The sequence below is a fragment of the Halyomorpha halys genome, unplaced genomic scaffold (genome assembly GCF_000696795.3).
Source record: "Halyomorpha halys isolate HHAL.00 unplaced genomic scaffold, Hhal_1.1 Scaffold7.1, whole genome shotgun sequence".
Lineage (NCBI taxonomy): Eukaryota > Metazoa > Arthropoda > Insecta > Hemiptera > Pentatomidae > Halyomorpha > Halyomorpha halys.
Window position 1 is genome coordinate 174,130 of NW_027110368.1, and position 15,595 is coordinate 189,724.

Consider the following 15,595-nt stretch of genomic DNA (forward strand, 5'->3'; position numbering starts at 1 on the left):
TATAAAAAGAGATTTTTGTCAATTTTAGTTTGAACTTTGATAAATTATTTTTATATGGAACCATATCTAAAAGTTTTGAATCTCAAAATTTTGTATTTATTAATTTTTCGATTACTATTGTTTGTTTAAAATGTTACTAGTTAATATTTTATTTGACAAACCTCTTCCATGTTGATAACTTAATCGTTATACAGCATTTTAGTGTATTTAGATTTATCTATTTTTTAAAAGTTACCTGATATTGGTTATATTGACCTTATATTGATCTGAAAGTTGAAAATCAGTTTGTTTTGAGCCTAAAATCGTTAGAGTAATAAAACTATATTTTTTTATGAGTGCCTAAATACTACATCGTAGTACCAAAGGTATTTATTAATTGTTGATTATTATTCCATATTTAGGTTTCAAACCTTTATTTATTTTTTCCTGGTATAGCCAGATATATTGTAAAGTTTTGTTTTTTAAATTTATTAATGTTTTTTTTTTTACAAATTTAAATTTGTAATGACAATATACACTGTTATTATTTTGTTTTGTTCTTTTGGCCTAAATATACGTTGTATATTGAATCTACGGCCAAAATAAATTTTTTTATTCTTTTGGCTTGAGAAAAAAAATTAATTGTATAAACCTGAAAGTATTAAACTATTCTTTGTAATTGTATATATTTTTATATTTGCTAATTGAACAAAAATGCTAAGTCGTAAAATTATGAATATCGGAATATCAGTTTATTACCAAAGGTATTTATTTGCTATTAGAGCCTGTTATATTAATGAATAGACCAAAATAGATTCTTCATGAAACTATATCATCTTGGTCCTGACAATTGAATCTGTCTGGTTGCATCACATGAATTTTCAATATCACTTTAACATAATTTGGATATCTAATTTAATAAATTAATTAACTATGATTATATTTAATGATTTGTATATTTCGGGTGGTCGAATAGAAATATATAATTATTAGACGTGTAAGAGAATTGGTCAATGCTTAACTTTTAAAATTAAAGTTTTACTCAAATTACTAATTAGTAAATTGTTACTGTAGTAATTCACGTTTTATTATGTTCATGTGTACGATTCAAGAAATTGAAATTTCCTATGAAAAAACCAGATGTGTTCAATTAAAGATGGATTTGTTTATTTTATGATCAAGTGTTAAGATTGCCTATAGAAGTAACTTTTTGTTTTACCAAGTAATTGGGATGTCTTTGTGTATGTATATATCAGTCTAGTTGACATCTAGTAATTAGGGAGTTAAGATTGAATTGTAATGTTTGTTTGCTAAATGTAAGTTATAAGGATGATACTATTTTGTGATGCTCAATATACCATTTTGTTGTTACTTCTTCATATAGAAGGGAAAAAATTATCATTTTATTTTAAAGTAATTGAAGTTAAGGAATAATGTATAATGGCCTAATATGATATTTTATTTGCATTGCAGATATGACTGTTGATTAAATCCTGTAAATTTAGAAAAGATATTGAATACAAAAAAAAAAAAAAAAGAAAAAAAAGAAATGAAACTAAAGCTTTAATAATTATTAATTAGTAGTTAAATTGGCAATTCTGTGCACCAAATGAGAATCTTGGAAGCCAAAGATCTGATATTTAACATGTGGAGTAGAGTTTAGTATAAAATAACCATAACAAATAGTTTAAAAAAGTACCATATAGATATTAGATAAAATAACCCCGTAGTGACGGGAGAGGATTTGAAAATTATACTCTCTTATTATATTGTAAGACTGACTGAAAAAACAAAGAAAAATCTTTCTAGTCAGTAACTAATACTTTTTTCAAACAATAGCTATCACAGATCTGGTTGAAATTAAAATATATACATATACACTTTAGTCAGGAAGAAAACCTAGAATCAGTCATGTAAGGTTAATTTAAATATGATTCTTATCTTTATAATGTCAATCCTGTTTTGACAAAATAAATTTATTCATAACACTCATCAAGAATTTCAAATATATATATGTTTTTAGTACATTAAAAAATCAAATAAAATATCTATTAATTATAATTTATTAATTTTTATTATAATCTTAAATCCCTTTGAAATATTAGTTCAAGAGAGGACTAAGTTTTAATTAACTGATTGGTAAATTAATCTCCAGCAACTTTGTTCTCCTAGTAAAAAATAATTTAAAGTATATAATGCGAACTTACCTCATACTGAGCTGCATTTGTAAATATTACTTCTTTGAAATTATATTTGAGAACTATAGTCATAATTTCATTCACTTTCTTTCTTTAAAAGATTTATCTGAATCAATAGTAATTTTATGCTTAAGAGTTTTGTTTTTCCTCATTTTTAATGATACTCTCTTATACTGGTGTTAGATGAAAAAACAAAAAACAATGAACAATGAAATGAAACAATGAAATTATTTAACAAATTTAAAATACTAAATAAACTGGACTTTGTTTTCTGTTTTACCTCACCCATACAGTTTTAACTATGTATCCCAATGGCACTGAATTGTCTAGGAAATTGGAGAATGAAAACAAATTTTATATTTATTTTTTGGCTAACATTTTTTTCATTTTGTTCAGAACTAAAAAAATCTGGTGAGTTCTTGCCTTCTCACTGGTCTTTCACCATTCAGTCCTCAAAATTTCTTCTTTCTTGGCAGGTACATTTTTATTTTATCCAAGTTCCCTTCGATCTTTGTTCAGATATCATTAAATTTGGGAACTAATCATAAACATTTGAAAATTAAATTATTATTAATGGCTAGAGTTCCTAGTTTGATTGAATTACTAATTTTCAATATCATTAACAATCTTCTGTATTTTTTTTTTCAACTGAACAGTCATTTGAACTTGTAATATATAAACCCATAATGTTAAAACATTGACCATTTCCATACTGTTTGGTTTAACACTCACGAGTCTGGTATAATTGTTTTCTCCCTCTTAAAAAAACTAATATTCTGTGTTTAAATTAAACAAATATATATTTATATATAATATAACTTTTTAGGCTTTATATTTTTGTGTATGCAGTTTTACAGAATGTATAACACAGATTTCGAGAATTGTTATCTTAAAGAACAAAGTTGCTTTAGATATTTTCATACGTTCATTTGCTTTGCAGAAACCATTAATTATTGTTCACTATTCTATTAATATCATTTTGTATTCATTTAATTTTATTGTAGTTACTTCCCAAATACTCCTAGTCGTTTATTAGATGTAAAACATCAGTAGTACTGAATTATTTTCATCTCAGTGACATATTTATATTTTCTCATCAAATATTTGTTTGACTATTATCAAAAGCATTGTACTCAGTATCCCAACTATGCTACATTCTTGGATTATGATATATTAATATATTTTCCATACATGCTTTGTATTGATGCATAAGAAATATTTATTTTTAATTTAAAATGTATGTAATTTGTAAGGTTAGCCTATAGCTTAGTTTAAACTGCAATGTTTTGTATTGTACAGCTTAAGAAAAAATGTATTATAATATTTAAATGTAAGTTGATTATTGATGAAACTTATTTGTCAAAAGAATTAAATATCTGAAATAACTGTTTCAGTTATTGTATTGTGGCAGATTTAATTGAAATTAAGTTACTTTGCTTTTGTAGTTATTATCTAGATCCAGGGTATCTAAAAGGCTTCTTTTCTTTTTCTTTTTTTCTAATGATGAAATTTGATCCAAAAATCTAGTAATATCTGTTTATTGATTAGTTACTAATAAATTATGTTAATTTTAAACTTCTAACGGTATTTAGCCCCTTCCAGGTTAAATAATTTAAAATTACTTATTTAAGTTATCTTTATATAAAACCATTGGTTTTATTTCAGACATTAAATTCTAATACTTCCCACTGCTTTCCTTTGAAGTGGTACGTACATCTGTACTTTAAATTGTGTGACATATTCCTTGGATTGTAATGTAGACCGGGGATACTTCAGACAACCGTACTGGCTTTAGGACAGTCTGTCTCAATAGAGAAAGTTACCCTAGTCCATGTAACTATTTTTGGTTTATATCCATTTCAAAATAAAATCGAAACTTTTTTTTTATCTGATGTGCCAATCTTAAATCAAAGCAGTGATATGATTCATTTATGTGTATTCTATTGGTGGATATATCTTAAAAACATGTTTTTGATGTGTGTTATATAAAGAATTTTATACATATTACTTCTGTTTATTCTTGAAAAATGTGGACTTACACAAATATTTTTTATATTTTTCAAAAACTTCAATTATTTCTGCCAATATAAATAATGTAATTATAACTGAAAAGGTTTTACCATTTTTTGTAACAGTAGATTTTGTAAAATTATATGTATACATACAAATATATACATATATATATATATATTTATCATGTATATAGTATTAGTTGAAAAATATTTTATACATGTTGATAATTGGATGTATTGCTGTGATGATATTAAAAATAAATTTAAAAAGATTTACATGCAAACATACTAATAATTGTGTTATTCTAATTTGTGCTTTAAATATATGTTATTTATTCTATTGTTTCACACATTAAGGCATTATTGTAATTGTATATAATGTTCAAAAATTTGTGATCTTCCATTGTTTTAGTATATTTTTCTACAATTGTTTGCTTTTTTTTTTTTTTTTCATGATGAATTTAGTGTTATATATGTTTTTTTAAAAATGTAAATAACTATTGTTGAATGTGATTCAATTTATTCAAAATAATAATTTTTATAGAAAATATATTGACTGTTACATGAAGTACCAATAAATTGTTCATTGTTAGTTATTTTAGGTTTACAGTAAATGGTATGATCTATATACACTGATATGTTTATGAAACATTAAAAGTTCACTGATTTAAACATTCTTCTTTATGATACTTACCTTTTATATATTAATAACAGTTGTTTAATTTTGAACTTGTAATAAAATTGTGTACTCGCAGAAGAGCATCAGCAATTCTCTTACTCTCAGTGGAGCCAATTTGTTACGAGTGATGACCCCCTTATCAAAATTGCTTGTAGGCTGGCTAGAGAGCCTTTGCTCATCAAAGAGATGAAACCAAATTTAACAAAGGTGAAACTGTGGGTATAGGTAGTATTCTACATTCTTATTTTACTATTTAACAAAATTATTGACATTGTAGTAAAACTCAAATTAATATAAATAGATGAAATTTTGTCTATACACTCAGTAGCAAAACACCATTTTTCTATTTAAGCCACTTTTATGTTTCTCAATTTAACTAATATTTTAACTTAAGTCTCTTCTTCCTGTTTTGAACAAATGTATGTATTCTCATTAATTTGGCATAAACATTAAGTTATAATAACATAAATTTGTAAATAAAATACACAATGCATACTTTTTTATCTAATAGAAATTTTTAATATTGGCTAATAATTCAGCAAAAACAGTATTATGCACTTAGGTATAACATTTTTCCAAAATAAATGGATGAAATTTCAGTTGTGTAATCATGAGATTTTAGATTTATGGTTTATAACTTCTGACCGTTATAAAAGGAATGAAAATTGTTGATGGGAAATAAAATTGATACTCGCATCTTGAATATTAGGATTAATATTCAGCTATTAATAAATAAAGTCTGCAATCAAGAAGCTATCCTCTGTCAGAAAATTTGACATAAATGAAAAATTATCAATTCTTATTTTTAGCCATTATATTTTATTTATAAATTAATATGAATAGAAATGGTTTGTTTATGGTAATATTTGTTTTAATGACCTATAATCAGAATATCTGGATTTTTATGCTGTATTTTTATGAGTATTGTTTTAAGATTATGTTTGAAGTTATCTATTAAATTTTGTAAGTAGAATATTTTATACTTGGGTACATATTCCACCTGCAATATATTTTAATAAATCTATTATTATATTATTTTAAATGAGACATTAATTCAATGGAAGAGGATCCTCCAAGAAGAAACTTTGCGAGTATGGAACTGGTGGTGGGTGAATAGCCCAAAAGGGGCTACCCTAAGGAAGTACTTCCCTACCACCAATTCATGCCTGGAATCAACGTGGGTCCTCCCTGACTACTGGGTCTCACAGTTCCTCTTGGGGCATGAGGGTTTCTGAGCTAAGCTTGCCACACATGGCATAAACATCGATCTCCTACACGCAAATTGTCGTGTTCCGGAGACTGCTAGGCATGCACTTGCCTGTAACGCCTGCCCCATCAATACTGATTCTTTAAAGATTCAAATAAATTATTAATGTGCTAGATGTCTACCAGTTAGGAATTATCAGTAAATTTTGTGAAAGTCATCATTAGATTTAAACTTTACCATACTTTATGCTTCAGTTCTATAAACTGTGGGCTATTGGTTTAGTGAGGTGAAAGAATGAAAGAGACTTTTTGTAACAGAGTTTAACCAAACAGAAATTGTTTTGTACTTACAGCTTTGACCTTTAAGTGAGTCAACACGGGTTATTTCAGTCCCAACCAAAAATTATATTGTTTCATATTTGAGCATTATTTTTTATAACTTTTAATAATGATTTGAGAATAATAAAAAATTATTCTCACAACATGAAAATAACCATCATGCTCCAAGGCTTGGAGCTACCCTCAATAGAACAACTTGTCTTAAATTGTTATATTGATATATATTCAGTAAAACATCTTCCAAAAGCCTATTAATAAAAGAGATTGGAAACTACTACAGATTCTCTCTTAAACACTACACTCATAAAAGAAAAAAATATATTTTGCTAATCTAATATTGTTCAAGTATATTTTAATCTTTTTATTTAAATTTTTCCTAACAAAATCACCCAATATTTTGGAAAATTCATGAGTTAAATATTTTTTTATAAGTAACCTAATATTGTTTGATTATAAGGATGGGTATCCATAGTAATTTTGTTATAGTAAGTAGAGTTTTATTACTATAATATTATTAATGGTGCATTTATTTAAGTTGCTAAGGTGAAGCCTCAACTCTCTTGGCTACAAACAGTCTAATTTTACAGGCTACTTGTACCATATTAATTTTTGTCAGCTAAATTTTGTAATAAACTTTCATTAAAAATCTCTCTAATTTGTTCTAAATATTATTTATTGTTAGTAGAGTCAATTTTTCTGTATCGATATAGTGGTAATCCTTTAGCACAGTCCTTATCTAACTCCACCCATTCCAACAATTATCAAAGATTTTAATGGCAGTGGTCCAGAAACTTTTTGTAAATAGTTATATTGGAAAATTCACATCTATTAATGAGTCATATTAGAATTCTGGCAATGTTTGGATTCTCCACAAGTCAAGAGTGTCCAAGATTACGGAGTCCTGACTCAGCCTCTACTACTTTTCAAAGAACTCTTTAAAAAGTGGATGATTTCAATTACCAAATAGGTTAATACAATGTCTTTTGTATCTAAAAAATAAAATAAAAGAATTCATAAACAGTCAGAGAAACATTATTTTTTAATATTGAAATGAAAAATATATGTTCTATCATACTATTACAGAATTGTACTAGTCTATAATTATTTTTTTTATAATACACATATTTGTATATATCTAACTGGGTACATTTTGACTATCATAAAAGTAAGACAACTTTTAAATGAAAACTTTTTATATTAAAATTGGTGAATTAGTAAACAAATATGCAGAAGATAAATATTAAAAATATACAGTAGAAAATAATATAATCAAGATAACATACAACATTTTGGTTTCAACTAAACTGAGTCTGTAATCTAGTTACTAAAAAATAACACTAATTACTGTTAGCTAGTGAAGACACCAGGATTGACTAGATAAATCTTAACAACATCTGAGAATGTAAAGAGTTTTGAGGTCAGTGTAACACTTTTAATGTATTATATTATCAACAAATCTTGAAACTTGAGAACAAATTCATATATCCACTTACCTAATACAGTATAAAATACTCTGATGGACACCAAATTCAACAAAGCAATGTCGTTAGAAATAGTTTTAAAAAAAAATCACTTTTGCAAAAATGTAAATAAATAAGACGTTATTTTTTTTTTTTTACGATTGAGAGAAAATATTTTTCATTAAATTGATTCCTTTTTAGATTTATATGACATGAATTTTTCATTTCACGATTTCATTTAAATGAATTAGAGTAGATCGGAAATATAAAATTTTTAAAAACATTATTGGTTTAAGTCAAATTTTAATAAAGTTAAACAAAATTACATTTTAAGCATAAAATTCTCTGCTTATTCTTCTATGCTAACCAAAAATAAAATGTAAAAATATGTTGGTGAATTATTTAAAAATAATTTTTATTCTCCAATGTAATATGGCACAATTAAAGTATCAACCTCTCAAAAGACAGAAGGATATGTGAACTTGGTCAAAAATTTCAGTATTTCTTATAGACTAAAACGGTCAATAGCTTGTATTTACTGGTAGGACTGGATTCCTATTATTATTAAATCAAAAAAACATTATACGTACAATGTATACATAATCACATATTAACATAAAATAATCTGTACAATTTAATGAAATAATATTATTTACAATTATTCTTCGAATAATAAAATATAACAAAACAATACATTTGTGCAACATGCCTTCAATAACACATAAGAGAATCAAATGATGTACATATGTATATATATATAAAATCTATGTAACAAATCAAGTATAAAAGAGTCATTATATTTAAATATATATCAAAATATATCAAACAAAAAACTTGAACACAAAATATATGTTACATTATACAAAATATTGTGAAAAGTTGCAACTGATTTAAATCTTGATAATTAACATGAGTTTGAATTCAGCGACGAAGTAAAGATACAAATAGTCGTCACTGTTTATCAATGGTTTGAAAAAACCATTCAGTAAATCTTCGAAGTTGCTGAGCAGCACTTTGAGATTCTTGCTGTAATCTTCGATTTTCATCTCTTAAGCTACGCACTTCTTCTTCGAGTGATAATCTACGACGAGTTTCACGGGATAGTCTAGTTTCCAACTGGGAGATATGCTTACTCAGTTCTTGTTCCCGTTGCCTATCAAAGATTTATAAAATACTTAACTATATTATATTTATAAAAACACATTTATTCACGTTAAAAAAAAAAAAAAACACCTAAATTTAGAATATAATATTATTTATAAAATAGAATGCAGTTTTTAAAATTAAATAAAATAAGTAGCCAGAATCCTGGCTTAGTAGTTAACGAGTATTGCTTTATTTAGAAGAGAAAAATTATTTGATTTGCTTACATAGTTTGTGGTTGAATGGGTTCAGTATTCACTAGGTCCTCCTGTGAATCACCCCTGAGAATAGCTCGTGTTGCTGTATCAACCAAGCTTGACCAATCCATTTCTTGGCTGTCAGGAAGCAGAATTGGGGTCTTCTTCGATGGCGTCACTTTACTGAAAATGATTAATTTAATATTTTTAAAAACATATTATAAACACTAAGCAGGAAATATAACAGGCAATGAATGTATAACAAGTAAATCAGAAAAATGATTAAATATAAAATTAAAGAAAAAAAAATTATTTAAAAAAAATGTTTTGAATGACTGTTCCATCGATTTATGCTACTTTGCCTTTGATGCGACATTGACCGAATAATGTTTGGTTCTTTTTTGATACTCTACAATTTTAAATGGGAGTTCATTCTATTTTATTTAACAGCGTAAAACTTCCTTGGTCATCAACACCATTTAATTCTTATTGGGAGGCAACGTTCAAAGTTATTTACATTTAAATTAAAATGTTTCGAAAACTAAAAATCTAATAATTAAACTAAAAATAAAGCTTAATACTGTAAGTGGGAGGGAATTTTCAGCATTTTATCTTCTTTCTAAGAATTTATAATTCAAAATTGTATCTTGATGTTACACCAATTTAGAAAGGTGGAAAAGATAGCACCAAAAACCACATTCATAGGGTAAATAATTACAGAAATATGTTTGAACTTCTATTGTTGTCACACATTATTTCACTTCTGTCGGTCAATCCCATGACTACCTTTATAATTGTAACCTGTTTTTTTTTTTATGAGCGGAAACTTATGGTACCACTTTTTTTGTAAATAACCTAGTTTCAAGATGAACCCTTTTAAAAACTTATTCCTTTGATCCTGAGAATCAAATCAATATCTTAAGACATTATTAGAAATCAATAAAATTACCAATTACTCCAAGATGACATTAGGGGGCAATTTAGTAACTGAAAATACTATAGTTCCAGTTAGAAGACTGTCTAGCTTTACTAAACAAATAACTACATAGAACAAGACAAGCAATGTCAAATAAAAAAAAATTTTTCTTTGTATCAGCGTAAGCTTACCTTCCATCCTTAGAATCAACTGGACTTGCTGATATAACAGTAGCTGGACGAGCCATAGTGAGAATATCTCCACCTTTATCTCGGGTAGGAGGACTGTGTGGCCTTTCTCTACACCTATTCTTTGAATCAATACTGCTATTCGATTTAGAATTTCCACAATTTTCCTGTAAACATTAATCAATCATAAATAAACACACACATTTTCACAAGTAACATAATACATAATATAGTAACATAAAGAACAAAATTGTGAGCAGCAAAGCTCAGTTATCAAGGTCATATTTTCTACTATTTTTGTTTTGGAAACCAAATGAAAAAGGTTTTAATAAAAGTTTAAATAAATCCCTCCAAAGAGGCTTATTGTGTTATATTCTGCAACTAACTTTTTAAAAAAATTTTGTACAATAATTTCTATAATATAACTAACTCATATTGATTAGATCCAATAACTGAGATAAATTGAAGAACTTTAGCAGCAAGCGAGGATTCAATATTGAACTTCCCTGAACTCGTTGCCTTTCTTAGCCTGGTAAAGATCACTTAATTTAATGTTTATAAATATATGAAATATATTCATAATATCAAATGACATATTAAAGATGAAATAAATATTGAAATAACCTCCAAAAGATACTTCTCAAACACCAACTTTATTAGGATGCAAATTTTCAACTCACTAAGCAGAAAAAGTTTAAGGAACTGCAGGAATGACAGTGCTTCAAACCAGCTTAGTTCTCACAAGAATTTGAGGTGAAAATGCGAAAAACCTTAAAATCATAAAAAAAACAAAAAAAAAACATTCAAATATGCAAAAATTTTCACTGAGATTCACTCCCACTTCTACAGTATTGTCCTGCCAGAAGATAACTACATGTAGCGAATTTGGATATCCCCAAAATCTCTATAACTGTGTTCTAAGGGTTATGAAACAGATTTAAAATGCATCCCCACTCAGCTCCGATGACCTTCGATACAGTGGCTCAGATTATTGATAACAGGAAAATATAACAATAATTACTTATAAATTAGTTAAAATAATAATTGAAGTTTACCTTTACAGGTGTAGGTTGGTCTTGATAATCAGGACTGATGAGGCGAATGAGGTCTTGCTGCAATGTGCTATTATGTAGATTAGCTGAATTACGTTGAGATCTGGGTCTTAACCTCGCTTCACCCGTATCACGAGATTTTGGTCTACGTGGCACTGGAGAACTCTTTGATGATAATTCGTCTAAATAAAATGTTTATTATATATATAATAAATAATATAAATATGTATATATATATCAGTAATTTAAAACTATATTAAAAAAAATGAAAGTAAAATGATGGTTACAAAAATTTTTAAATAAAACCTAAAATATTGCACACTAAAAAAACATATAAATTATCAAGATCTGTGTAATTTTCAAGGACTTTATCGGTAAAATCTGGCAAGAATTTTATTAGGTATATTATAATAGGGTTTTGAAGTAAGAGTTTACAGTAGATACTAGTCTGGTAATGGTGAGAGGAACTCATTTGGTAAGTGGGTCCAGTAGACATTTTTTCCAATCTCTGAGTTACCTAGAGGTTGCTACTTTGTACTAAATAGAATGTGGTTAGGAGTGGTTGTAGCCAATATTACTAATCAGTAAACTAGTACTAAACAAAGTTTGATTGTAGAGGCCCCAGTGGCCTGATTCTGTTTAAATTCGGCCTGGGTGAGATGGTTTTTATTTTGTGGTGGCCTCATAGAACGAAAACTCCATCTTTCCAATAGGTAACCTAGAATAGGTTGGTAGCCTGAATGATAACCATTCATATTCCAAAAACGGTGAGGTAGGGTAATAAAAAAAAATAAAAGAAAATAGTGTGATTGTCATAATTCATTTCTTGGGACCACCGATAAATAAATACTTATTTCTGCAGATGAGAATTGAATCCACACCGCTCTGAACATGCTGGGTTATCACAACCTAACCACTGTACATGAGTTTTATAACAGATACTTACAAACTTTTTATTAGTTACAAATATCATTAATTAAATAGAAGTCATAAATATAAAATAAAGCAGATCAAAAAATAATTATTTAAATTATTATTTTAATTAATTAATAAATTAAGGGTAAGACTACTGAATACTGAATGATCAAAATCAAATTAATTAATTTTCTATCTGTAAAAAAGAAAAAAAAAAATGTACCTTCACTTGGTAGGCCAAACATCCGATCACTTGTTGAACTTGTGTCAGTGGAGTGGCCATCACTTCTTCCTGCTACAGAGGAGTTACAGTCAAGTGGAAGTGATGACGTCTTCTCACCATTTGCAGGACCTCCATGATAGTGATTAATTCCACCATAATCACACTACACATGAAAACCAAGCAAAATATTCATTAGTTTATATTATAAGACATAAATTATATAAAAATATTAAATAATATTTTTTACTATTATATTAAATATTTATACCATATTTTAACATAGTTGGTGTTCTGTAAAAAGGGTGAATCCAAGAGTTTTTAGGAGAGCATACTTTGCACTTTGCCTGTTAGGAAAATTCTTTATTGAGTGATTTCACATAGTTATATGCTAATTTATACCATGACTATTCCAGTAAAAAGAAGATAATCTAAAACACCCAACTTGTTGGATCCAGCTTTTTTACAAAACATTGAAAATATATTGATTTATTTTGTCTTGTTTCTAGTTTTGTTTTTACGCTTAGAGGCTTTGTCCTTGATATTATGTCTCTAAGAGGTAATCAGAAATAAAAATAAATAAATAAAAAGATTAATCTGTCTGTGTGAGAGAATTTAGATGCAATTTTTTTTTTTAAATATAAAAAGGAATCAAAATTCAAAAATCTAAAAAATACACAACAATAAAGTGATCTAAAAAAAAGTTTTTAAATGATTAGTAGGCTTTCGATTGAAAACTATGAGGGATAGGCGATAAGCTTTTAATTAGATAGCCTACCTAAAAAAAACATTAAAAAAAAAAAATTACCCAGATCGATTGAGACTTACCTGGGTCACATGGTAATCCTGCTGGCTCCTCTCTATCTGTCTCCTCAATTCATGACTTTTCTCTGCCTTCAATAAACAGGTCACTTTCTCTCCAACTTTAAATTCATGCTGAGTTGGTTCAAGAAGAGAGAAACCATTTATCTAAATGAAAATCAATAATATATATAATTATAGTTCATAAAATATTATGAGTCAACTTATTCAACTTAAATTATTATAAAAAATATTAATATTTTAAACAATTATTAATGAAAACAATTGATTCTCTTATTTTACTAAAATAATAGAAATTAAAATATATAATATTTCATTATTAGACTATGAAAGCCCTGAGTAGTGTTTCATAATCTTTTATTCATACATTATCAAATATCTTTCAAGAGGTTAGTATATAAATACAATCAAATTTTATAGATATAAATACAAATGTTTGAGGATTGATATTATAAATAATGACAGTTAATTGTAAGGATTCTAGGTCTTTTTATACAATAAAATATAGAAAAAATTAAAACAACAAAAACATATGTATTAACAATTAGTTTTTTAAATTTTAAAATATGGTATTTTTCTTAAATCTCATACTTTTTTCTATGAAAACTGTGAACAAACACATTGATTTTTCTTATTTTGGTATAAATTAACTTCTAATTATATATCTAAATAAATAAAAATCTGTATTTACTTAAATATTTATTTTAATATGTTAAAAAGACAGTATTTTTCTAGTATAAATTGAGCGTTTCTAATAAAAAAAGAAAAAAAACTTTTAGTATAAATACTTTTTGATTATTGGAACTTCAATAAATATGACTTCAACTATACATAAAGCAGCGATAATTCATTGTGGATAATATCAAAAAAAATATTATGACTATGATATCATTATTGAAACAATTTTACCAGTATTTGTTAGTTTCATTTTCTGTTCTTGACAAAATGTTAGATAGATAACCTTGACAATAAATAAATTATAATTCACTTATTGAATATAATTTCAAATAAATGCAACTAAAATATAGTTCTTTTTGTTAAATGTTTAAAAATTAGGAAATGCTAATTTAGGTCTAAAATGCACTGAGAAAGCTTCTGTTAAAGCAGGCTGATAGTCCTTATAAAGTTAGTCATGGTTAGTTAGTCTTTCTGAGCAATAAATTGTCATAATAAAATTTAATACATATTGCTCTACCTTTCCTTGGTTCGAAGGAGATCCTAAATAGTTAGCCAGCCTTACAGGTAATGGAGGAGGCGGCTCGCCTTCACAGCTTCCTTCTAACACTTCATACCACCTTTCGTCGCTTGACTGCCCACTTGAAGAACTTGTTAAAGTTCCCTAAAATAATTTAATTCATACTTAACAATCAATTCAGGAAAAATAAACAAATAAAATTGATGAGAGATCTTAAGTGATTTCTAACCTCCATATTGGTAAACCTATCACTGCTTATAAATGATTTACTACTGCTCCCTGTTCCATACCCTGAACTGTTACTGGATCTGGGTGGAGAAAAGCTTCTCTCATATCTACACATCATTAAAAATCAACAACAAGGAAAATTATAAGGTAAACATAAAGAGACTTAATAAAACTAAATGATGAATACAAAAATATATTACTATTAATGGTTCCTAACCATGAAAAAGTAAATTATTAAAAAAAAAAAATACGGAAGTAGAAAAAAAAAAATGGAAATAAAAAAAAAACTGTATCTGTCCTTAGTGAAGGAATATACTAACATATCTATCTACTTTAACATACTGCTATATTGTTAGTGAAATGGACATCTATAAATACTGAAACGTTCTGAAGTAGTTGGGTGTCTTACACACTTGAATGAATCTTAAGAATTCTGATTAATTTACTTTTTTATGTTTACATTCACAACTGCAAGTTTCCTGTAAGTTGTAATGTAATTGCGAGTAAACTTGGTAATGTCTGACATATGGAGAGGAGAGAGGGAGAGGGAGAGTTAACCTACAGTAATCAACCTATTCTAACCAGAGTGAGAGGGTTGAATTTTCATTCTGTAGGGCTGACACGAAATAAAAGTCAACCCCCACAGACCAGATTCGAGGTTGTTAAAATGACATATCAACTCTCTCGGCTACAAACAGCCTCTAATTGCAAGAAGATGTAATGAATAGTATAATCAATCAAATTAATTTATATTTTAATGGAATATGGTCTAGGTGCGGTAAAAAAACTCAAATAGTAGATGCGCACTTGTAACATTATTTCCAATCACCTCCAACACCCTCCACC

At 27.1% G+C, this 15,595-nt stretch overlaps 1 protein-coding gene across 1 annotated transcript in view; it reads right to left on the minus strand.

The window, feature by feature from the left end:
* Positions 1-7,457: 7,457 nt before the first annotated feature.
* The window catches only part of LOC106677286 (signal-induced proliferation-associated 1-like protein 2), a gene marked incomplete in the record, with an annotated part of 238,749 nt that continues 230,611 nt past the window's right edge, over positions 7,458-15,595 (minus strand). The window contains 8 exon segments of the mRNA XM_067048516.1: positions 7,458-9,026; positions 9,244-9,396; positions 10,321-10,484; positions 11,373-11,551; positions 12,508-12,670; positions 13,333-13,473; positions 14,522-14,665; positions 14,751-14,856. Of these exon segments, the coding sequence (XP_066904617.1) occupies positions 8,825-9,026; positions 9,244-9,396; positions 10,321-10,484; positions 11,373-11,551; positions 12,508-12,670; positions 13,333-13,473; positions 14,522-14,665; positions 14,751-14,856 (1,252 nt within the window).